The 25,812-nt window shown below is 38.8% G+C and overlaps 1 protein-coding gene across 1 annotated transcript; it reads right to left on the minus strand.

Annotated features, from left to right (window-relative positions):
• Window positions 1–21,751: 21,751 nt before the first annotated feature.
• LOC149833286 (adenosylhomocysteinase-like) lies at window positions 21,752–25,406 on the minus strand. Its single transcript, XM_090015035.1, has 3 exons — window positions 24,512–25,406; window positions 22,377–22,913; window positions 21,752–22,271 (listed from the first exon to the last, which is right to left on the minus strand). Exons 1-3 carry the CDS (start codon window positions 25,220–25,222, stop codon window positions 22,062–22,064), a joined length of 1,458 nt encoding a protein of 485 aa, XP_089871161.1. The 5' UTR covers window positions 25,223–25,406; the 3' UTR covers window positions 21,752–22,061.
• Between the last annotated feature and the right edge of the window lie 406 nt (window positions 25,407–25,812).

The raw sequence follows: 25,812 nt of genomic DNA on the forward strand, positions 1-25,812 counted from the left end.
TGGAAATTAAGACATTGTATAAGAGCAACGGACGTCAAATCCCGGATCCGATGTGATCAAAACCCAAGATCATGTGAAAATGAATCCAAATTAAAGTTAACGTTTCCAAATCAACCTCTACTTTTTCAAAGAATATTGCACCCGAGGACATGAAATTTTCATGTTCTGTGGGTGCGTTTGCATGCTGCAAAAAGCACAATCCGTTCTCAAATCAACCTATGCATTTCCCAGGGCAGATCAGGTGCAATCACATTTCATGCTTTGAACATACTGCTGCACCTGACTGCTCTCCATCTTTGGGGTGCAGTATGTCAGCCGTGGAGCCCAACGAAAGATGGAAGGTGGATCAGGTGCAGCAACACACTTTACATGTGATTGCACCTGATCCCCTGCCCGCCTTTCCATAAGCCACACTGCAGAAACGAAAAGCAAGCTTTCCACGGAAAGGGAGCTGCATTTTTAATGTCCCATGGTAACCTTACCCATGGTGTGGGTTTGGTGGCATTTCTATTCCTTTCCGGCTGAAAACACATGCTACTTGGGGATGCAACGGGTGTTTGTTTCGTACATTTTTTTATGGAAAATAAGACTTATTTCCCTAAAAAAAAAGGTTGAAAAAAACATGTCTATGGCAAATCTATGGTGGGACCTACATAATAAATTCCAAAACACAGTTTCCTATCAAAACAGGTTGATACTCTTCCTGGGAAAGTACTTCAGCTCCAAAGTGGCACTTTCAAAAGAAAAGAGGCTTCTCTTGAGCATAGTTAGCAAAATTCTGTTTAAAACGTGTTCCTTTTAATAAAACTTTGAAAAAAAAAATCAAACTGTGTTGTCTTAAAAAATTAGCTCAAAAACATGTTCTTTTGAGAAAAGCGTTTAGAATACAAAAGTTTATATTTAAACAAAATACTTTTTAAAAAAAAACTCAATTATGGATCTAATTAGATCGAATCTTGAATTCGAATCATAATGATTCTTGAATTTGGATCTCATTGTTCCTAGCTTTTTTTTTCTTTAAAGAAGGGATCCTTTCCTAATTACATATAAAACCCATGGCATCCCGACAAGGAAGAGACGCATGCACCCGGTATCAAACTTGCTCTGACATATTGACATGACCTTGACATGTACGAACATCATTTTAAAAATTATAATAATTTAAAAATACCTTTTAATTATTTTTCAATAAGAATGCAATTATACATTAAAATATCATAAAATAGTTTTTATTAATTAAAAATTTGAAAACCCCCTACATGAATCATGAATGTATGTATGTCATCACCCTGACGAACGTGGCTAATTTTTAATTATAACATAACCCTACTCTAATTAACCATAAAAAATCATAATGTAATTAACATTTAATATATAATTCCCTGGGTGTGTTTGATTGTCTGGGATCTAAAATGCTAGGTGATATTAGGATCTCTGATTCACAGATCTGTGGGCCAACCCTGCCCCTTCAACCAAGGGGGGCTTTTGAGGATCGCAGATCTTACGTTTGAAAAACTAGGGATCTAACCAACGGGGGCTCTGCTTGTCTGGCAGGAGCAGTTAGTGCGCGTCACCTTGTGGTGGGACGTTGCAAGTTCGAATCTCAAGGGTATGGTTGTATAATGGTTAGGGGTCTGCCTAACCCCAGCTTTCTCTGTCTAAAAAAAAAATTTATGGATCTAACATGAGCCCTACACAAGATCAGACTGTGAGAAATGAGATCAAGGCGATCAAACTCCCTTACGTGCGCATGCCCGAGTACAAGCATGTTTTATGCAAGTGCATATAGTTAAATGCATGTAAACAACCTATTCTGCAAAACCATACATGAATGTCTTGGGTGTACTTACATGCAGTTTTTGTTGTTGTTGTTGATGGTGAACCGAATAGGTCACTCAATAGACTGCCCTGCCCCTCTTGAATCATTTACCTAGTCTAATTAATAATAGAACTAACAAAGACATAGATGTCACTCAATTTTCAGACCATTCCTTGTTTTGACTGAGATAAAAAAAATATGACAAACATAGCCTATTCACTGCTCAAAATATGACAAAATCTAGCTAATTGATTTTTTTTAATAGTTTTACCCTTTTATTGCCTTAAAAAATTAGGTTTGTCTAAGTTGTTGCTTGAAAAAATTAGGTGTTATGTAAGTTTGTCACTAGGAAAAATCAGGTGCCATGTAAGTTGTTACAAAAAATAAAACCAATCGCCATCATTTTCGACCAAACAAAAGAGCAAAATTGTCAAGAAAACAGTAAATGATCATCTTTGTTATATTTTATAGTTCACAGTCAGTTATTTTCACGGGCTTATTTCCTTCAATGGGCCAGCGCGGCGCAACGGTCCTTTCTCATCCCCGCAAGCCTACTAGTCAGCTCGCTTGCCGATCGCGGAAGCTTGTAATCAGAGTGCAAGATAGCAAGAGAGAATGGAGGGAGAAAAATTGCAATCACAAGAAACAATCACAACGAGGGTGAACAAAAAAAAGCTCAACGCATTTACTTCATTCACAATTTTGCCTGCAGGCCATTATAGCTCAAGTATACGGGCTGCCCCTTCGGGGTATTGATTCACCTGAACCAGGCATCTTACATCAGACTCAACAAAAGCAAAACAGTCTCTAAGCGCAACTGTACACTATAAGTCGCAAGAGAACAGTTATAGTATTGTGCTAAAAATTAGTGTCATCTACGTCATTATCGTATGGTGATACAAATTTTAAGTTGTCAATTTGCATCTTCAAACATAGATGAAGGGCTTATTTTAATGCAGAGGCAGTTTTCTGTTGCAGACACCAGGGAAACGAAGAAAAGCAAGGTCATCTAGCCTTCTCCGTTGGTGGTGGTGCAACCAGAAGAGGCGGCAAGGAGGAGCATGGCATGGGCCCTCGACTCTATCCATTCGTGTGACAAAAAAAGAGGCAGTCATGGAGGCACAACATTCTTCAGCCTGTCGAAAAAACAGAGGGTGGCAGAGAAGCACAAACCTCTCTATTATTCGGTGGGATCTCAAAGGAAGAAGAAGAGCAGTAGATGGGGCAACTCCCTCATTCTTGTTGGACAACAGAGGACAATGGGGAGCAAGCCCACGATGATTGTTGTAGCCTTACGTTAGAGAGACAAAACAGGAGGGGAAGCTGGCAGTGAGAGTGTCGTGTGGTGGAAAGTGTCCGAAGGAGAGAAAGGCTGGGAGATCGGGGCCTAATGCCATGGCGTCCAAGGAAGAGGGGAGGGAGGTTTAGGAGGCGCCTGAGTGGCAGATGGTCGACTTTGCTATACGAGTAGGGAAGAGTGATGTTGGGAGGTGGCTGTTGGATTATAAATCCACGTAAAACTAAAGCAAGATCGAATACACGTTCTCGGTAAACCGTTGAAATAAAAAATAGGAATCAAACTTAAAGTGAAAGCTATACCTGAATCCATAGTGCTCTGGTTGATCATTGACGAGTATGATCTTTCATAACCTGTATATTTGGCCATTTTCCTTTCTCTAAACCTGATGAGAGGGACTCAATCTCTTTCTAACTTATGGGGAATCTGAAGAGGGAAGACCTTTATATAAGGTTTGAGGACCATAACTTAATCCATTTAGGGGTCTGTCTCCAATTCAACTCATTATAGAGTTGTAGACAGGGCAAGTCTCTCCACATAGTATTTCATACCATTTGAGATACCACAGAACCCATCCAGATTATACCACATGAATCGAGCTTGAACCTAAGACAGACTTACGATGTGTGGTTCAGCGTATGTAGGCCCACACGATTTTCTAACAGTGGCATCACACTGGTGCTATCGAGAAGTCAAAAAGAAGGTGACGGATGTCACCTTCGTTCAGCATAGAGGGAACAGAGGGTAGAGCTGGCTGAGCTTTGACAATCCAACCAAGGCGACACTGAGGAGGTCACTGGAACGCAGGTGGTATCGGGCTGTGGCGAAGAAAGAGACCGGGTGAAGTTGGTGGTGCATGGGTTTAATTTCATCAAAACCTATAGAGGGCATGCTTTTAAATAGGAACTAAAATGGGTCTAGGTGGGATCCGATCCAAATCCCAACAAGAGGGTTACAGGGCCACGTAGACTGAAGTTTTGCTTGATCACATTTTAGTGAAACACGATTTTGCCAATGAAATTAAGATTGATCTTACATCACAATAGTGAAACTCAAACGTTTAAGCTAAACTCAACTTTTGCCAATGAATTTTATATTGACCTATACATCAAAATAACAAAATTCAGTTTGTAAGACTTACTTTTTTTTAACAACTTTTTTTCTTCTACTTAGGGGTGAGCATTAGGCCGGCCTAGCTCGCTAATGGATTGAGCCAGCGCTTCAATGATGGACAAGGCCAAAGGCTCGGTTTAGGTCGGCTCATTGAGAAAACCCTAGCCCAATAGACCTATGGGTCTAATCATGCTGGGTCAAGCCTATTATATCAATGTATATTATATAAACTATAATATATATTGTATTATATATATATGTTATATAAATAATATATATAAACACGGCAAGGCCAGGCCAAAAGCTCAGTTCGTGTAACGCTCCAAAATTTTCTACTTTAAAAATGTAGAACTTAAACTATTTTTTTTTTTTTGAAATAGCACAACGGATATAATTGGATTTCAAAAAGTTGGACAATCTCGATGGGTTATAAAACTGAAATAATTGCTTGCGAAATAGATTCATCCTTAACTCACAAATTGAAAAAAATGATTTCCATTCCATCGGTCTCACATAGTTTGAAATATTAAATTACAAATCTCCAAATATCATCAAAACATCTCATTTATAATAAGATACCTAAAAGTTTGTCCAAGGACTGCCAAGACTGTTAGGAAATGATGGTCCGTGGCTTGTCTAAAATTGTAAATACTGTTATTTTTTAGGATCATTTACTATTTCTTGATATTACTTTTAGAAACCTCAATTTATGAAATTTCTATATCGGTCCTTGTTTTATTTTTAGAAATTCCAAATCATAAAATTTCTACTTTTGAATCTTTTAGTTGGATTCGATCCAATTGGATCCGATCCAAATCTAAAGTAGATGCAAACTCTATAATAACACTTTAAAAGATTTTTTTAGTTTAAATTCATTGTTTAGGGAATAATTCAAATGTAATTAGTCACTTAAGATTAATTAGACATAATTTTTAATTAATTATGATTAATTAACAATTAAACACTAGTTTAATTATTTTGGCTAATTAATACTTAAATTTCAAATTCTAAAACTATGAATAATCTTAATTAGTTAAGATAAACATTAAATCAATATTTTTGCAACTTAGATTTTTCACATTAAAATTTCTCTTTATTTAGATTAAAATCTCAAAATTTTTTTGGGTCTTACAGTTCGGGCCAAGCTGGGTGGCTGGCCCGATGCTCACTCCTACTTTACTTCACTCTTGTCGTTCCCATAACTACCACCAATATCACCATTGTCATTGTCATTACCACCACCATCATCAGAATTCGACGAAAATCAGGTGAGTGGGTATGCATGCGAGAAATATTGCAATATCTTGCAGATACAATGAAATATCATTATCTTTAGTGATAGTCTGATTATTTTCATATTTTTTACATAATTAAAATAAAAATAATTCATGGGTAAATTTAAATAAGTAACTAAGTGGAGAAAGATCTGGTGCAATCACATTGCACGTTTCAAATGTGTTGTTGCACTTGAGCACCCACCATCTGCTGTTGGGTCCCTCGGCAGACAGGCTTTGTGGGAAAGATGAAAGGTGAGCACATAAAAAATGTGCAATGTGATTGCACTTGATCCAGAGGGAACAATCCAAGCTTATTATAAGAAGCTCAGGCTCAAAGCATACTGGTCATTTAATAGATCAACCAAACTAAAGGTTGAATGGTGACAAAAGATAAAAACGTCAAAAATCTCGGCAGGCAAAAAACTCGAGAGATTTTGAAAATTTTCATAAATCTTGCATTATTTTTGGCAAAATCTTGGGAATAAAAAATAAATTAAAATATAAAAAATAAATTTTATAAGAAAATATAAATAAAACATATTTAAAAATAAAAATCTTGGTGGTTTTTATGATAAATATCTTTTAAAAATATAAATATTGAGATATTTGTCACGGTTTGAAAATCTCACGAGAAATTGCCCTTTTAAACTTTCAGGCAATTTCTCGCGATATTTGTCACAGAGGGTTGATTGAACCCACCTCATTAAAGCTTAGTAACCTAGTTAAGATTTAAGCATGCACAATAATATCATCAAGAAGAAGTGTAGGAGTGATATTTATGTGTGTTTCGTACTATTTAATAATCACGAAGAAGTAAGAAGTGTAGAAGTATCTCATTAAGCAATTAAAATATGACTAAAGCTCTTCTTTATAAATGTTTTAGTAAGTTCAGAAGTTTAATGGTTAGTTGTCCTCTATTTTTCTAGTATAAGATTGGAACAGGGTTGGCATCTCAAACAACTAAGCTTGCACACAATTTAGTTAATTATGAATTCAAACTTCAACGTACCAGGCCTTGGCTTAATTTTACTAACAGATGCCTGCACCATAACTTATTTAGCCCATTAAGGATGTGTTTGATTGCTTATCCAAGCTGGACAATCTGAACAACGGATGGTTCCGTAGAGACATGTTCTTGTCCAGAACAGTACACACATACACCAACCAGACCAACAAAACTGCATATACTAACTTGAGTTCCTACATCTCAAAATCGACTTGATTCAAACATAAAACTAGTTCTACCTAACCTAACGAAACTAAGGCATGGTTGTGTGATGTGACCCTTTTGAATAAGGGGAGGGCAGGCATGAGCCCCCTTTTTAATAGATGGGGGTAGGAGATGGTTATACCGGCAGCATAAATCTCCAAGGCTAGGACCCCAGCCATAAGGCCTATGCTGGGTGTTGGCTTGTTCAGAGGGGTGCCGTCCATGAGAATCGAACCTTGACCACACTCCTACTGGCCAAGGCTCCAACCCACGCCAACCTGCCTCGGGGCTAAGTGCCTGGTTTTAACTAGTGCACACGGAGAGAGAGAGAGAGAGAGAGAGAGAGAGAGAGAGAGAGAGAGAGAGAGAGAGAGAGATCATCACACGTCTTCAATTTCTTTTCCACATCTATCAATCAGGTTCTCATTTTGGGAAGCATTTAATCCTATGATTCTATTATAAGTACATTTCTAGGCCACCACATCTGTTCGCAGCGTTCACAATACTATGCATGAGAGTCAGCAGAGAAAAGGAGGAGGAGAAAAGCAAACCTAAACTCAGGCAACCTTTTCTTGAATGTAGGAAACTGCGTCCCAGAAATTGTTCCACACATTAGAGATGGAACCGAGCATCTCGGACAATTCCTGGATGAGCTCACCTGCCAGTTCCGGTATGCCCGCCAATGCACCTTTGGTCATCTCCACGAGCCCAGCTATGCCTGAATTGACCGCACCGACTGAGTCCGTGACCAAGCCCACCAGGACCTCTACGAGGCTCGAAATGATCGACGTCGCAAAATCCGTCACCGATTCGACAATGACACCGCTAAGAGAATCAACAACTTGCACAACTTGATCGAGAACCTGGCTGGCCAAGACGGCGGGAACTCTTAAGGCCTTGATTGCCAAGATGGATGCAATGGCCAGCAATTTGAAGATGATCATAGAGAGCAGGTCCACCAGAGAGCAGAAGGTGCTCACCAAGAAGCCAATAGGAAAAGCCATGATTGTTTTCTTCTCTATAGAAGAAGAAACTCTGTATTTGATTTATTAAGGCTCCTCGAAGGTACCTGACCTCATGTAAATTGGAGAAGGGTGAACTTGGTGACGGTATCTTTTAGGAAGTACATGGTTAGCATCATAAGCGTGTTAGACGTTAAAATAACTATTTGAGTAAAAGATATCTTCAACCACTTCCATATGGTGGAGGTTGAAAATGAACTGATTGTTCCCATAAAGTACTGTTTTTTTTTTCTACGAGAAACCCTCATCAATTAATGAGCCCCCTGCAAGGTAAACCTTGGGTGAGGTCACCGACACCTAGGGTCGGCAACAGGCCGGCCGGCCGATAGGCCAAGCCAAACCTGGCCCATTAATAAACGGGCTAGGCTGAGCCGCAGTTAAAGCCCTACGAGCTGAGCTCTAAATGGGCCCAGGTTGGGCCAGGCCGGCCCGATGCACACCCCTACCGATCGACACCTAAGCCCGCCCATTTGGATGCTACCAGTTAAAGGCGACTGCAAACCTGATGAGAGTCGAACCTGAAATGAGGGATCAGCATGCACCCGTTGCCGTTCGGAGAACCTGGGCTGGTTTACGGCGTTTTCCGTTGCTCAATAATGATGTCGATTCACGTTGCTGATTTTGCTGAATCTCCTCTAGCATTGACGGGGACAGGTTAGGAATCGAGACAAACTGCTCATGGTTCAGCCAGAGTGCTTAATTGGCTTGTAAACAACTTGTTTGAGCTCCTAAAATGGCTAGGATCAGCAAGCTGAACATGAACACCGTGTGTTAGGGTTGGCTCAACTCATATAGGCTCGTTTAGTATTAATCAATATATCAACAGGGGGTTCAGTTCCTCCGACTTGTTTAACAGCCCTAGTTAGACACTTAGACCACGTAATCCAGTTTTTCTTTCACCAAAGCGATCATGTGAAGAACGGTAGTTGTACGTAATGTAAATAGAAAAAAAAGTTAGTGTTGGGGGGTAATGATCTGGTCAGTAGAAGGTCACCTACTTGATGAATGCTGCTGATTAAATTACTTATTTATTTTCAGAATAACTAATTTTCAATTGGTTAGTTGGACCCACCTAAGTTGGCTGCTGATTAAATAGGTTTCCAAATTCATGATGCACGGCTGCGTTTGGGAGCAGCGTTTGTTTCTTAGGTACCTTTTTCTTGTCATTTGCGTTCCCATCTTTTTTTGCCAAGCCAAGGAAAAAATCACCCCAGCACCGCCTGCACATTGCTAGGCCTTTCAGTTGATAAAGCCCTTGAGGTCCCCCTTGGCCACCGAGAAGTGCACCCAGTTTCGATCTTGTGGCAAGCAGCAAAGTCTCCTGTGGGTTTTGATCCGTGGTCATCCTATGTCGCAAGGACATGAATGGACACGTTCAAACATGGACACTGACACGTACATATAATATTTTAATATTTTAAATGTTTTTAAAAGTGGTATTTCAATAAAAATATATTTTTAATATTTAAATATAAAAAAATAGTTTTTATTGATTAAAAATTCCATGTCATCATGTACTATTTTCCAGCTCAGCTCCTTTATTGGCTCTTTTGAATTTCACAAAAACTCCTGTGGGCCGTGTCCCGTTGTGGTTTAGTTGGGATTTTATTCAACTCGAGGGAATCTCTACAAAATTATTGCTAGTGAACAATAAAGTATCATCAAATTAAGAATAGGTCAGCATGGTTAACTTCAAGATGGGACCCAATCAGAAAAAGAGTCATTGCTCTTTAAGGACCTCATAGATGTACCCCACCCTACTGGAAACGTCTTTTTTTTTCGATTAATGACAATAAAAATTGAACTAAATATAAATGTTTCACATTCAACAAGACTGATTAAATATGGTCTTAATTCTGTTTTAATTTTATAAAACAAGATAAAAAAAAAGGGGCCATGTGTAGGGCTGTCATCGGGGGTATAGACCCAAACAGGGGGCGGCGGATCCAAGGGGGATTGACCCCTCCTCAAGTTTTGAAAATTTTCATTATTTTTTAATAAAATTTTATATTGCCCGTTTTTATATTTTATTTTATTATAGTTTTTTTTTTGCTCCTTTAAGCAAAATCCTCCTCTTTATATTTTAGTTTTATATCTTATGTTATTATAAACATTTTTTACCCACAATTTAAGCAAAATCCTGGATCCAAACCCACCCATATAACAAAATGTCATGTTCAGGTCACAAGAATTAAATTCTAAACCCGTACCTGCTTAATCTCATAAATTTACTTTTACTGAAAACACATAAAATACTTGGGTCAGGCACTCGACAAAAAAAGCTTGGTCGGGTACCTGGTACAAATCATAACCCAAAACCAGCTTGCATATTGCTCGGATCGGGTTTAGATCAACACGAATATTATTTGGGTCAGCAATTTTTTATGGTCATACCCAAGAATTTGGGTTCAGGTCGGGTCGTATATCCACTATAAACCTGACCCATTGACAGCACTAGCCATATGCATGTAGGGATGGCAGTGGATCTGGGCGGGGGACACTCGCCCCATCTCAAAATCCTGCCCTCCATCCCCGCACGGGTCTTGATTTTAACCACCATTCTCGTTTCATGTCCTCCATCCCCAGTCCAAACGTAGAGAGGCGAGGAGGGGCTCTGTTTCCCCTCGGTACATTGCCATCCCTAAAGAAGGATTGGGGAGGGGGTGGGGCAGGGATTTGTTGGGGGGGTGTTCGGGGGCGAAAAAAAAAAAAGCGTAAGCCTATCCCCGCACAGGTTTTGATTTTAACATCTATCCCCTGCCTCCATCCCCATTTCATGTTCTGCATCCCCCGTCCAAACAGAGCGAGGTGGGGGGCGGGGGCCCGTTTCCCTCTGTCCACTGCCATCCCTGAAGAAGGATTGGGGACGGGACAGGGCGGGGCAAGGCATGGATTTGTCGATGGGGACGGGGCGGGGAAAAGCGGAAGTCCATCCCCGCCTCTTTGCCCACACGAGTTTTGATTTTAACCTCTAGCCCCACCTTCATCCCCGGTCCAAACAGGGCGAGGTAGGGCGGGGCCCGTTTTCCCCCGGTGCATGAGATTTTATCTTGAAAATTAAGGCATGGTATAAGAGCAACGAACGTCAAATCCCGGATCTGATGTGATCAAAACACAAGATCACGTGAAAATGAATCCAAATTAAAGTTAACGTTTCCAAGTCAACCTCCACTTTTTCAAAGAATATTGCACCTGAGGACATGAAATTTTCATGTACTGTGGGTGCTGCAAAAAACACAATCCGTTCCCAAGTCATCCCATGCATTTTCGAGGACAGATAAGGTGCAATCACATTGCATGCTTTGAACATACTGCTGCACCCGACTGCTCTCCATCTTTGGGGTGCAATCTATCAACCGTGGAGCCCAACAGAAGATGGAGGGCGGATCAGGTGCAGCAACACACTTTACATGTGATTTTCACCTGATCCGCTGCCTGCCTTCCCATAAGCCACACTACAGAAACGAAAAGCAAGCTTTCCACGAAAAGGGAGCTGCATTTTTAATGTCTCATGGTAACCTTACCCATGGTGGGGGTTTGGTGGCATTCCTAATACTTTCGGGCTGAAAACACAGGCTTACTTGGGGATGCAACGGGTGTTTGTTTCGTACATTTTTTTAAGAAAGAGGCTCTATTTTATGGAAAATAAGACTTCTTTCCTAAAAAAATATTTAAAAAAACATGTCTATGGCAAATCTATGGTGGGACATACATAACAAATGCAAAAAAATAGTTTCCTGTCAAAATAGGTTCATACCTCTTCCTCGGAAAGCACTTTACCTCCAAAATGGTACTTTCAAAGTAAAAGAGTCTTCTCTTGAGCATAGTTAGCAAAATTTTGTTCAAACCGTGTTCCTTTTAATAAAACTTTGAAAAAAAAATGAAATTGTGGTCTTCAAAAATTCGGCAAAAAACATGTTCTTTTAAGAAAAGCGTTTAGAATATAAAAACTTATATTTAAACAAAATACTTAAAAAAACCTCAATTATGAATCTAATTGGATCCAATCTTGAATTTGAATCATAATGATTCTTGAATATGGATCTCATTGTTCCTCTCTTGTTTTTTCTTTAGAAGGTATCCTTTCCTAATTGCATATAAAACCCATCGCATCCCCATAAGAGAGAGATACATGCACCCGGTATCAAGCTTGCTCTGACATATTGACATGACCTTGACATGTAGGTACATCATTTTAAAACTTTTAATAGTTTAAACATACTTTTTAATTATTTTTTAATAAGAATAATGTGTGAGTGGAATCTCTTTACCCTATAAATAGAAGGTCTCGTCCTAGGGAAGAGCAATAGATAAATTCTTTTAGGTAGCTTTGTGCCATGTAGCCAATAGACAAGCCTAGATCTACCCTATTTGGTGTGCTCGTAAACCTAGGGTGGACATAAAAGCTTTAGCCTAATTCTATTTTGATAGTAATTCAAGTTAAAGTAAGTTTCTCTTGCCTTGTGCCTTATTTTTTTTTTAATCAACATAGATTTAGATTTATTTAAATTCGTGCTTGGATCTTCTAAATATATTTGGTTTATATCACATCGAAAATCAGATAGCAGTTGATATAGTCAGCTTGCGAAAGCCATAACTTCATAATCATATATGAGAAATTAGTGATTTTCAATGTGTTGAAGAGCTTATTCAATTCTCTAAATTATGTCCTCTTAAGCCAAAAGCAAATTCCTCCTCTATTATATCTAAAATTTCATGAAAAATAAATTTTTTTTGTTTTGATAGATTTGATTGCTTATTTAAATAAGCTTGATCTTGTTTATGATTACATATTTATTTTTAATTACAAGTGTCTATTATTTGAAATTTGATCCATCTAGATAAACTTAAATATTTTAATTGATTAAAACTGATTATATATACTAATTTAGAACATTGATTTGGTCATAAAAAAATCATGTGCATATATAAATTGACATGTCACATGAATCATGTGTAGAAGTATACATCTAATCTGATTACTATAATTATTTCACATTAAAAAAATACTGGAATGTGTTTGTTTCTAAAATAAAGTAATAAAATTTTATACTTAATTGCAATCATAGATATGTCATACTTGATTAATAATATTTCTTATAGTATTTGAATTTCATAAAGTTTATAGGTTATTTTTAGATCTTATCCTACCATGTTTTTCAACAAAAATAATCATATTCAATTTAGACTACCTCACGATGACTTATGCCACATCCATCTTCAGTTGTTGGGTTAACTTTCTGCCCACTATGTACCTTGGTCTACCTATCAACACCCGCCTGATCTAAGCCTCACTTTGGCACCCAATACTAGATCGTATTGACTCAAGGCAGCACTCTTTGAGGACCAAGCAACTTGCCTTGCTAGGCCATGTTTTGCTCATTAAACATGTTTTGACAAATATCCCAAGCTATTACATGTCAGTCTATAAAATGCGGAATTAAATCACTAAGCACCTTAGATCCATACACAAATTAAAATTGGAACAAAGTCTATCTCAAGCTATTACATGTCTCTGTTGTTCTTACAATTCATTGGGATGATGAATTCTAGTGTTTTACTTGAAGATTGACCAGTTTTTTATATGCGTCTATTGGAATATTATGAATTTAAGTTCTTCATGATTAGTTTCTTTTATGAATTTGCAGTTATAGCTTTTCCAAGACTTGAAGGATTAGATGAGATTCAATCTATCGTTATTTTATCTTGAGTAGTAATCATATAAATTATAAATAAAGTTTATTGTTTTGGATCTTGAACCTGTATAAATATGTAACTTGAGAGATTGAATAAATGAGAAAGAAATAAGGTGTGAGCTTTTTTTCATGGATGTAGGCCTTTGGATGAACCACATATATTTGGTGTTTTTCTTCTTTTCTTTATATTTTTTATTTAATCTATATTTTATTTTTTCACATAGTATCAAAGTGAGATTTGATTCATCTTCACCAACTTGAAGGCTGTAATTTTCTTTTAATCAGCAAGTTTATAATACAATCAACATGTGCATTTTTCAGCAACTTTGGTTTAAATTGTAGCTCAATATGTTGTTGTTGCCCTATTATTACCGAAACATTCACTATAAGAAATCATGCTTTTATTGGTGCTAAACTAGCATCAGTAAAGGCCTATCGTGCACCAGTAAAGATTTTTATTGGAATGCAAAGTCCCACTAGTTTTGCCGGTATAAGATGTACTAGTAAAACTTTTACCAGTGTTAATACATGGTGCCAGTAAATGTTGTTTTTACTGTGCTATTTTAGCGCCAGTAAAAGACTCTAATAGAAAAAATATATATATAAGTGAATGCCAGGCCCTTTTACCCTCAATACTTAATGAATCTTCAAAACATGAAACAATGGCACACACAAAAATCCAGCAAATGATGCTAAAACAACAGCAACTAAGAAAAAACATGTCAAGAAAAAGGTACCAATGGTAGCATAGCAATCCGAGATGAGTTTTGCCAAAAAAAAGTGTCAAAGAGTAACAAATCCCAACCAAGAATACAGTCAATCCCAAATGACTCAACTTCAAGATGAGTTTTGCCATAGAAATAAGTAAAATGAAATCATTTTCCAATAAAAAGGATCTAATTGCCCTTATTTAGATCTTCCAGTAAGACAAACAAAAATTTCTTTCTCTAACAATTGCAGCAACTGACAAAACAACAATAATGCAATAAATAAATAAATAAGATGCACAATAACTTTCTCACTAAATGGACAAATGCAAGAGAAAAAACAACAATAAAAAAAGTAAAATCACATTTCAAATAAAGTTTGGTGCAATTTTCTTGCCTATCATTTTTAGATTTCAGTCTAATATTTGCAAGACGATTGGTGGTTGATGCCAAATCAGACATGTCAGAATGAATGTTTTTATGATACTCCACATCTCAATAAGGATGGATCAAGATTTTTATCACTTTCTTCTCTCTCACTTGATGATATCAAATACAGATTCTCCACTGTCATGATCCTCAAATTTGTCATCAAATGGTGAGAACAAGAATCCATCTTGAAGCAAGAAAGGGGGCAATGATCATAATTTATTATTGTGCATCGACTTGCAACATCTCAAAGCAATTTTAGTAAAAAAAAGTGCAAAGATCACAAATGACAAAACTTAGTGATGTTTCACCATAATCCTCGTAGAAAATTTTGAAATCCAAATACAACTTAAAAAGTTTTCCTGTAGAAATAACTGCCCTTGCATATACCAATAAAACCATAACATATCATCGAAAAATAACTCCAAAAATACAAAGAGGACTTCCAACAGTCTGTCTAAAAGTTTAGGCCGCACCTCGTCATATCCAACTTTACTATATCAATTATCTCGTGTAAATTAGCACTGAAAATATCCAAATAAGTTAACAATTATTTAAAAAAAAAAAACAAAGTGCAGGCGCTAGCAGGACAGGGATAGGTAATGGTGTCGCTGGATCGGCTAGCAGTGATGATGGAGAGGGGAGAGTATAGGATGATGGGGGAGGTAGATGTGTGTTGGGGAGGTTGGTGAAGTGTGATGATGGGAAAACAAGTGGTGAAATAGGGAGGCAGGCGGTGATGGGAGAAGGGTCGGATGGTAGTTTATCTGATTCGGCATTTTGTTGGTGAAGTATCATCTTCATTAACACTAAGGTCTACTGCATTGGGTCTAGGGATGGCAGTGGACCGGGGGGGAAAGCGGGGCCCCGCCCCGCCTTGCCCCGTTTGGACCGGGGATGAAGGGTATGAAACAGGGATGGAGGCGGGGACGAAGGTTAAAATCCATCCCGTTCGGGGATGGATGTACCCTTTTCCCCGTCCCTGCCTCATTCCCGCCCCGCCCCACTGCCGTCCCTAATTGAGTACAATCTTTATTGCATCTCATTATATAGTCAATTCCTCTTCGCATCCAATTTTACACTCCCCATGTGCATGTCCATGACATCCACTTTCTTTTCTCAACATGGCAAATACGATCAAGACGGGCTCTGATACAAAATTGATGTAAACAAAAAGGGCATGATTTAAAAAAAAAATTAACCCATTATGAATTATCTAGATAAAACAAGAAATTCAAAAAAAAATGCTAAAAAATTATAAGAAATTGCTGGAAACTAACCAAAACAGAAAATAATTGAAATAAACTGTAAATAACAGTTTTTGAATTTTAATTTTAATATCCTTAACTTTGAACTATCTAACCTCTTAAGCCTTTCCTATATATATATATATATATAGGAGATGAATTCTAATAGTAGTAGACCCAAACTACTATTATTGATAAACACAAATTAAGAAAACAACTCCTAATTCTACTAAATTACTAAAAGAAAATACAGATCAATTATTAAGATTCAATATCCATTACAATGACTCAAATAAAAAATATTCAAACTAAATAATATGGATCTCAAATGATCCAATGAAGGATGTACACCCGGATATGCATGGCGTTGCTCCTACGTCATGGTCCCCATGGGAAAGCAAGGATGATTGGGTCCTTGTTCTTGGGACCCCCTTGGTCACGCGCCTTTCCTCATTCACGCAGTTTGCCTGGACCAAGGTCTACCCGGAATTTCGTTCAAGTATTGGTTCGCTGGTCGATACTGATGCTAGTTGAATGTGGCTGTGTTCGAGCTACATTAGAGTTCTCTGTCTCTTCCTCTTATTTCTTTCATGTAGATTCTAGTTTAGAACTACTTCATGTTGAGCGTCTATGGGTTCGGGTCCATCCCCCTGTTCTAGATGCTTCATTTGGCTGCTCCTCTGGGATCGGGTGCTCACTCATGATAATTTGCAGAGAATAGTATTCCAAATCATCAACTGCTGTTGCATGTGTGCTGGTGCCATGGAAACTGCCTCCCATCTGTTTTGGAGATGCAATTTTTTTCAACTTTTGTTCATACATCTTGACATTTCACCAACCTCTCTTGATCTGCTCCTTGGTCCTAAATCGGCTGTCGCATCTAGGAAATGGTCTTCTGTTTGGCTGCTTACCTGATGGCGCCATTACAGAATGCTATCCCATTATTAATTGTCGGTACTTCTGTTTCCTCTTCCTTTCTACATTAACTCTACATGGAAAAGATCAAAGGTGAAACAGTTTTTACCAATTCAATAAGTGACCATGCATATAGAAATAATTGACTAGGCTGACAATTGTGCATTGGTTGGTAAATTCATGTCAGTTAGGTGAACATTGTCCTGTGTCCATGTACAGAACTACAGGAAACTAGTTTCGTCCATGTCTGACCATTTTATATTTAACACATTTTCTTAAGATTCTTTTAATTTTTGAAGCTAAACCTATTAAGTGGATTCAGTTGGATCGAGATGTGGATTAAATTTGTCTACCATATCCATATCTATATGATATGTCACTACAAGAAAATAGAGAAACAGTGACGGTTTATACTCCATCACTGTTGAGTTTTAGTCATAGTGACCGTCAGAACCTTCACTAAAATGCAAAACAAGGGTGTGGCCTCTCGTTCATGTCCATAACCATTTTTTGCATGAATGTTATTCTGAGGTCTTATCTAAATTGCCTTACTGGCCATATTCAGACGGCTTGCTATTTAGCTTTTAATCTTCTAAGGGTTTAGAATTAGTGTTCTAGTTTGCCTTGAATTAAGAAAAGGGGCAGCTCCACCGTGAGAGGCACAAGAGTCCAGCCTACCATCCAATAGCCTACATAAATCGAAGGAATGGGCAGCAAGATGAAGTTGATGGATTAACAAAAGGAATTAGAGGATGCTAAAGGGTATAAGCTTTGAATAGGGACAAATTTAACTACACCATGGTTCATGGAGACTTGGTTGCTTCAGCCTGATTATTGCAAGATTTTTTTATTTCTTCATCTAACATATATCCTACATTTTCAGCCTTAAAATAAGCCCTTCATCGATCTATGTTTGAAGATGCAAAATGACAACTTGCAATTGGTATTGACAGATAATGACGTAGATGGCACTAATTTTTAGCACAATACCATAACCGGCCGTGAACTAAAAATTATAATAAAGATGACCATTTACTGTTTTTTTTACAGTTTTGCTCTTTTGTTTGGTCGAAAATCATGGCGACTGTTTTTTTTTTTTTTGACAACTTAACATGGCGCCTGGTTTTTTCAGGCAACAACTTAGACAAGTGGTGTGACCAAGGTGCTAATTTTTTAGGCAATAAAAGTGTAAAACTACTAAAAAAATCAATTAGCTAGATTTGTCATATTTTGAGTTGTAAATAGGCCATGTTTGTCATATTTTTTTTATCTCAGTCAAAACAAGGAATGGTCTCAAGATTGAGTGACATCCATGTCTTTGTTAGTTCTATTTATTAGTTAAACTAGGTAAATGCTTCACGAGCAGGGTATCCTCAGTCTATTGAGTGACCTCCTAGTCTTGTTCACCATCATCAACAACAGCAACAATAAAAACTGCATGTACGTACACTCAACACATTCATGTAGGGTTTTGCAGAATAGGTTGTTTGCATGCATTTCTATATGCACTAGCATAAAACATGCTTGCACACAGGCATGCGCACATAAGGGAGTTTGATCGCCTTGGATCTCATTTCTCAGTCTTATCACAAGATCCATAGTTTTTTTCCCGACAGAGAGCTGGGGTTAAGCCGACCCCTACCCATTATACAATCATACCATTGGGATTTGAACTTGCAACGTCCCAACACAAGGTGACTTGCACTAACTACTACTGCCAAACAAGCGAAGCCCCCGGTTGGTTAGATCCCTAGTTTTTCAAACATAAAAACTGAAATCCTCAAAAGCCACCTTGGTTGAAGGGGGCAGGGTTGGGCCAGAGATCTGTGAATCAGAGATCCTAATATCACCTTGCATTTTAGATCCCAGGCAATCAAATACACCCCTAGGGAATTATATATTAAATGTTAATTACAATGGTTAATTAGAGTATGGTTATGTTATAATTAAAAATTAGCTGTGTTCATCAGGGTGATGACATACATACATTCAAGTAGGGGGTTTTCAACTTTTTAATTAATAAAAACTATTTTATGATATGCCAACCTCTAACCATACTTTATTAATTGATAAGATCACCCCTTATTATTTAATATTTTTATTTAAAATATGACTCTAAAAGTTATAAAGAATTTAAAAATACCAAAACAAAATTTAACATATATAATAATTACAAAAATATTCCCAAAACAATATTTACAAAATTCTTGTTTGTCACATCTTTGACTTTATATATACATATTTACTAGTATACTAATTGGGACTACATTGAAAGACATACTAGGTGTGGCCTTAATATAATGTACTCACACTAGTTACCATAATGAGCACTAAAAAAGTTTTGTTCACCCATTACATACACATGGTATCAATGTAAGACATGTTTAAGACATCATCTAAAACCAAAGTTCACGTAGTCAACCTTATCTTGAAGGCTACTAATGAGTGTGGTTATTAACCATTGTCTCTCAATAGGGCTACCTACTCCACGTATATCAATTTGTCTAACTAACATAGCAACAATATAAGGTCTATTGTAAATATATGTGCTCCATGCTTCACAATCTATGTTGGTTCCTCGGGTGATTTGTTCATACTAGCATCATGAGTAGATCTATCTCTTGAAGGCCTTATCTTCAAGAGACTACTATAAAAAAAATATATATGGTAACCTGCATCACCCCAACTCACTCAAGCTTATACCCCTAACCTTATTTGTTTACATCAAAGGCAGTGTATCCAAAGTTTGAGGTTAAAAAAAAAATCATGTCGAAATTGACACAACTTATATAACTTTTCCGATGAGCTAATCCTCCAACCAAAACTTGTAAAACCATGATAAGATCTTATTTAAGTTATAGTTACATACAATACCAAAACAACAATTCATTAAAATAATATCCATAGATTTTATCAGAAGTTATGCAAGGTTATATCAAATTTTCAACAATTTTCAGATATGTGCTCATTGATGTGCAGCCCAGATAATAGCACAAAAGAGTTAAGGATGCAGCTAACTTTGGTACGAAAAAGTTTGATAAACCTTCAGCGGCCAAATCAAAGAGAATGGGTGAGAGTGGGCACCGCTGCCGCAGGCCTTTATATAGGTCAAAGAAGCCCCATAGCGTGCCATTAACATTCACGGCAGCAGAAGAGGAGGTGAACAAAGACTTGATCCATTGAACACCATTTAAGACCGAACCCCATGTGCTGGAGCGTTTGAAGTAGGTAATGCCATGAGTTAGAATCAAAAGCCTTCATAGGACAAGCTTAAGCAAACCAGAGATATCATGTAAGACCTCATTGGCAAGCAGCCCACAAAATTAAACTTCAATTAAAGAAAGTAATGAATAGTTCCAATAATATGCTGAAAAAACCAACACTTCGGTCCAATTTGGATCTTAGACAGGCTGATTTGAGGGATGTAAGTGTGTCAGACTCGGGTTGGGTCTGGGAATTTATCAAATCCGACATTATTGGATCTAGCCTAATTGGATTTGAAGCTGAATGGGAAAAGGTGATATTGAATCTGATTACCTAATTGGATATATGTAATATGTAATAAGGTTGGATAATCCATCACTTCCATATTCAGATTTGGATGCAAATTTGCATGCTGAATCCAGACCTGATTGTTAATCAGATCTTGTTTGCTTTACCAAATCTGATTATTCGGTTTCTGATTCTGTCAGATATCCAACCAATTTGATATCGATTAATCGGATTCTGATTCCATGGGATATCCAACTAATATCTAATGTTGCTTCAATTGAAAACAATCCAACTAATATCTATGTTGCTTCCATTGAAAACTGATGATGGTAGCACATCTGTTTGAGTGGACATTTTCCCAGTGATAGATGGGATAATTTTAACCTTGATTTGATCATAGTTACTAAAACTTGGCCAAGAACACGTTCCTTCCCGTAAAACTTTGAGAATGATAAAAACTAAAACTCGCTTTTTCAAAAAAACAGGCAAAAAAAACACGTTCTTTTGAAAGAAGTGTATAGTTTGATGATTTTCAGTTTCAGGCCAAACCAACAACGTAATTAGGGTTATCAACAGATCGGGTCTAAGACCAATATCCAACCAAATCCAAATTCCATTAGACGGATTCAGAATCTAGTTAATAGTCGGATCCTGATTCAGTATGCAGATTTTCATCTGAATTTGAACATAAACCCAATGGATAATCTAACCCTGTTGTTTATAAAATATATCCAATTAGTTAATTGGATCCATGTTGGGTGTGTCATTTTTCCATTCTGCTCCAAATCTGAATTTGAATCCAATTAGGTCAGATGACTAGATCTGAACCAAGTCCAACCTATTTATATCCCTTGCTGAAAGTGTGCCACAAATGCTAGACATATCAGCCTAACATACATGCATACCATGTATATATGTCGGCAGATATATGTGTTATGTGTACGTGGGAAAAATACATTTAGAAAAGCAGCAGAGTTGTGGCAATTGTCTTCAATTCCTATTTCTTACTCCAACCTGAATCCATAAACCGGATCAAGCTGTAGCAGTTGTTACAGAACATGTGTTCAGTCGATCTCAAACACACTCGAAAGGAGTAAAATAGCCCCGAGACAGCTCATGGACACCAAGTTGAGCCACTTTGAAGTGGGTTTGTGCCCGTGTTCTAGGATGAAGCACCGGCCACCTCACTCCGATCTAATAGGGCCAACCCTCGCCTTTAAGCCTATAGAACAGTGACAAATGTCACCAAGATTTTGAAAATAAACCTGACACCCCGACAATATCAAGAGATTTTCAAAATCTTGCCTATAACTGTCTCATCTTTGCAGTGCCCTTATGATTATGCTGTGTTTGCGATTTGGAATCTCAAAATGTGAAAACTTTAGAATCACAGGGTGTTGCAAACATGCCCGCTCAAGCCCAACAAGTATGTAGATCTCAACCAGGGTAACAATTACACTGCCAATACGGGTGTATGAAACTCGCGCATCTTTAGAAGAATGACGATCATAGGAAGCAAGCAGCAAAAAAGAAAAAAAGCGAACTAACAAATAATTATAATACTAGTGAATGACATTGGTATTACATCATTAGATATCTCGTAGTCCCCCAATGATGAGATCAATGTTGGACAACTACAGCAATAAACTAAACCACCCTCTCTACATTCTCATTGGAATAGTCTCTTCGCAACATCCAAAAGAAACAGAGAGAATTTCTCCACCATAGCCCCACAAAAAAACACCCAAGAAACCCGGAAGAAAGAAAAGAAAGCAAAAAGGAAAGCTAAAAACTTGCAGTTGGAAGGCATACAGATAAACAAGAACTCCTCGGTTTCCTAGTACCTGTAGTGTGGTGGCTTGTAGGGACCTTCCACAGGCACACTGATGTAGTCAGACTGTTCAGGGGTGAGCTTGGTTAGATGGGCACCAAGCTTGCCTAAATGCAGAGCAGCGACCTTCTCATCTAGGTGCTTGGGCAACACATAGACCTTCTTCTCGTATTTCCCGGTGCCCTTCTCCTTCCACAACTCCAGCTGAGCAATCACCTGCAGAAGAATTACAGCATAATTAACAAAAAAGCAAGAACTCATTCTTCTGATTAGTAGAACCCGGAATAATGGCAAGACTTTGATCTTGAAACTGTGGTTTACCTGGTTAGTGAAGGAACAGGACATGACAAAGCTGGGGTGTCCAGTAGCGCAGCCAAGGTTCATCAGACGACCCTCAGCCAGAACAATGATGCCCCTGTTAGTCTCCGGGAAAACCCAGCGATCCGTCTGGGGCTTGATTGTGATGCGCTTGATGCCCGGATAAGTCTCCAGTCCGAGCATATCAATTTCATTGTCAAAGTGGCCAATGTTGCAGACGATGGCGTTGTTCTTCATTTGCTTCATGTGTTTCACCATGATGATGTCCTTGTTTCCGGTGGTGGTGACGAAGATGTCCGCCTCAGCAACAACGCCCTCAAGGGTGAGCACTTGAAGGCCCTCCATGAGTGCCTGGAGAGCACAGATGGGGTCGATCTCCGTCACAATGACACGAGCACCAGCCTGTTTAAGAGCAGCAGCACAACCTTTGCCAACATCACCATAACCACAGACAACTGCGACCTTTCCAGCAATCATCACATCGGTGGCCCTCATCAGCCCATCAGGGAGTGAGTGTCTGCACCCATACAAGTTGTCGAACTGCAAGCAACCGTTACAGTTTGCTAAGCAAAATAGCATTAAGGACTCCCCAAATGCATGTAACGCCCAATGCACCTAAAGCACTTAATATCTGGACTAAACTATATCAGCAGCCAATGATACTTATTAAAATCATCCATGCAATGAAATTTAAAACTAAAACATTTCAAAACATGTCCACCGTGGGTTCAGCACGCATTAGGGAGGGGTATCTCTCAAGAAATAATGTAAAACAGAAAAACAGAGGACCAAAACGAAGAGCAAAAAACTTTCTATTTTCAAAACACTCAAGCAAATGAAAATTACAAATCAGAAAACCGTCTTCTGGATCAGTAGGTGCGCATCCTCCATTCCTCCCTAGTGGTGTACATGTTCAAACAAACAATTGAAAAACATAAAGCTCAGGAAAGCATCGTACTACAGTTTTCTCCCTATTACCTTTTTCTTTAATGAACTACACCAACCATTTATTCGCAATCATTCAAAATGTTACTGGATATTACCTCTTCAAAGCGAACCACACCATTGATTCCTAAAAAAACAAAACTTGTTTTTATTATGGTTGTGCATCCTTCCACGTGCACAAGCATATGCACATTGAAGTACAAACCAAGTAAGTAATTAAGCTACTGAGGAACTCATAAAACAACTAGCAAAGCATTTCATGTGCAAAGAGTCGACTTCTGAGATCTCATCAGATGTAAAGAAAACACGGTCCGACATTCAGTGTAAGTTTCTACACCAAAGCAGATAAATGTAAGATCTGTTCAAGTGCTCAAGTAAGTAAATTGCACATGCAATTTGTAAACATAGATCTAGCTTCCAGAATTCATCAGAACAGATCCAAACTCAGAACTTCAAAAATTCGAGCCAACAAATGCAAGATCTAAATCATGTGAAAAATCACACTGAGCTAGAATTTCCCGACACATAAACTTTAGAAAAAACTGAGATGGTATTAAATTTCTTGTGAGAAATGCTCAAGATCCCATTGCTTCAGAGTATTTTCTCAGATCTCAATTTAGGATTAAAAAGCCGAGAAATCAACATTTGGATACAATGCAAATAAATAAAATAGGATTTCCTGATATGAGCTAACATAAATATTAAAAAACAATAAGATCAAGATCCACTAAAGTCTATAGCCAGCACCTCTCCAGATCTGGCTGAGTCTGATACTGATCTCAGCAGATCCCAACTCCAGATCGTAGGTTCCACCATGAAATGTCAGATCTACTAATAATAACCAAAATTCTCCGGATATTGCCCCAAAGAACAACGAACCGTAACTACAAACTCTGAATCTAGAGATCTGGCAACTTCCGAAGGTTAACCACAAAACTATGCATCTAGAGATCAGATTACTTGCGATAAGTAACTATATAAACTCTGCATCAAATGATAACTAACTACAAAATCCACAGATCATGTTGCTTCCGGTAAGTAACTACAAAACTATGCATCTATAGATCGAGTCTACAACGGATAAGAAATCCATGAACCAGGTCTGATCCTGGTGCCAAGGCACGTAAATCTGGAAAGAATGAACCAGGTCAGATAACTCAATCGGCACAAGAACAAGAAGAAACCCGTCTCACCTTGCTCTTCGTCACGGAATCGTTGACGTTGATGGCGGGGAACAGGAGCGTGCCGTTGACCTGCATCTGGTAGAGCCGCTTAACACCCGTGGTGGTCTCCTCCGAGACGCCGACGAGCCTCTCCTTCATCTTGTGGTACCTCATGGGATCGGCCTTGATCCCGTCGCGGATCAGGCCGAGCACGATCTGGAACTCGGCGTTGGCGGTGGACGCCGGGTCGGGGAGATTCCCGGACCTGGCGTACTCCTCCTCGGCCTTGACACCCTCGTGGATGAGGAGCGTGGCGTCGCCTCCGTCGTCGACGATCAGGTCTGGGCCGCCGGCGGGGCCCCAGTCAAGGGCGCGCTCGGTGCACCACCAGTACTCCTGGAGGGTTTCCCCCTTCCAGGCGAAGACGGAGGCGCTGTCGCGGGCGATCGCCGACGCGGCGTGGTCCTGCGTCGAGAAGATGTTGCAGGAGCACCAGCGGACATCGGCGCCCAGGGCGGTGAGGGTCTCGATGAGGACGGCCGTCTGGATGGTCATGTGGAGGGAGCCGGTGATCCGGGCGCCCTTGAACGGCTGGGAGGGGCCGAATTCGGAGCGGCACGCCATGAGCCCGGGCATTTCCACCTCAGCGAGCTCGATCTCCAGGCGGCCGAAGTCCGCCTGGGACATGTCCTTCACCTTGTACTCCCTTCCGGACACCGTCTTCTCCACGAAGAGAGCCATCGCGATTCGGCAGAGAGGACGTGAAGAACGAAGAAGGAGAGACGGACTCCTTCAAAAAATGAGAGAAACGGAACGCCCCCTTTGGTACCGGATCTGGGAGGGCTTTGATGTGGAAATGGAGGGAGTGACCTTGGCATTTTATAGAGAGAAAGAGGAGGGAAGTTAAGAACGACGACTCCCCACATCTCTGAAGATATTTTTTTATTTTATTTCTTGTTTTTGGTAAAGAGTCTGGGAGTGAGGGGAAATGACAAATAAGGACAAGAAGAAAGTTGGTGAGAGAGAGAGGTGGGTGGCTTCACGCCTCTCTTTCTAAACGGGTCGGATTCAGGTCAGATTTACGACCGAATTCGAATCCACTAATTCGGTTTCCGGTGCTAAAGTTAGATCCTATTAATAAATCCTATTAATAATCAGATCCTGTCTCAGCATCTGGTTTTACATCTGAATCTGAATTTAAGCGCAAAATCCAAATCTGATTATATGTAAACATTGGATTTTAAAGTTGTTGGATCAGATCCAAATTCACAGTTTTAGCTTATCCCCCATCCAACTCTAAATCTGAACCTGGATGGTTTGCATTTAGGGGT

This window comes from Nuphar pumila, chromosome 7 (assembly GCF_984573655.1).
Source record: "Nuphar pumila chromosome 7, dmNupPumi1.hap1.1, whole genome shotgun sequence".
Taxonomy (NCBI): Eukaryota; Viridiplantae; Streptophyta; class Magnoliopsida; order Nymphaeales; family Nymphaeaceae; genus Nuphar; species Nuphar pumila.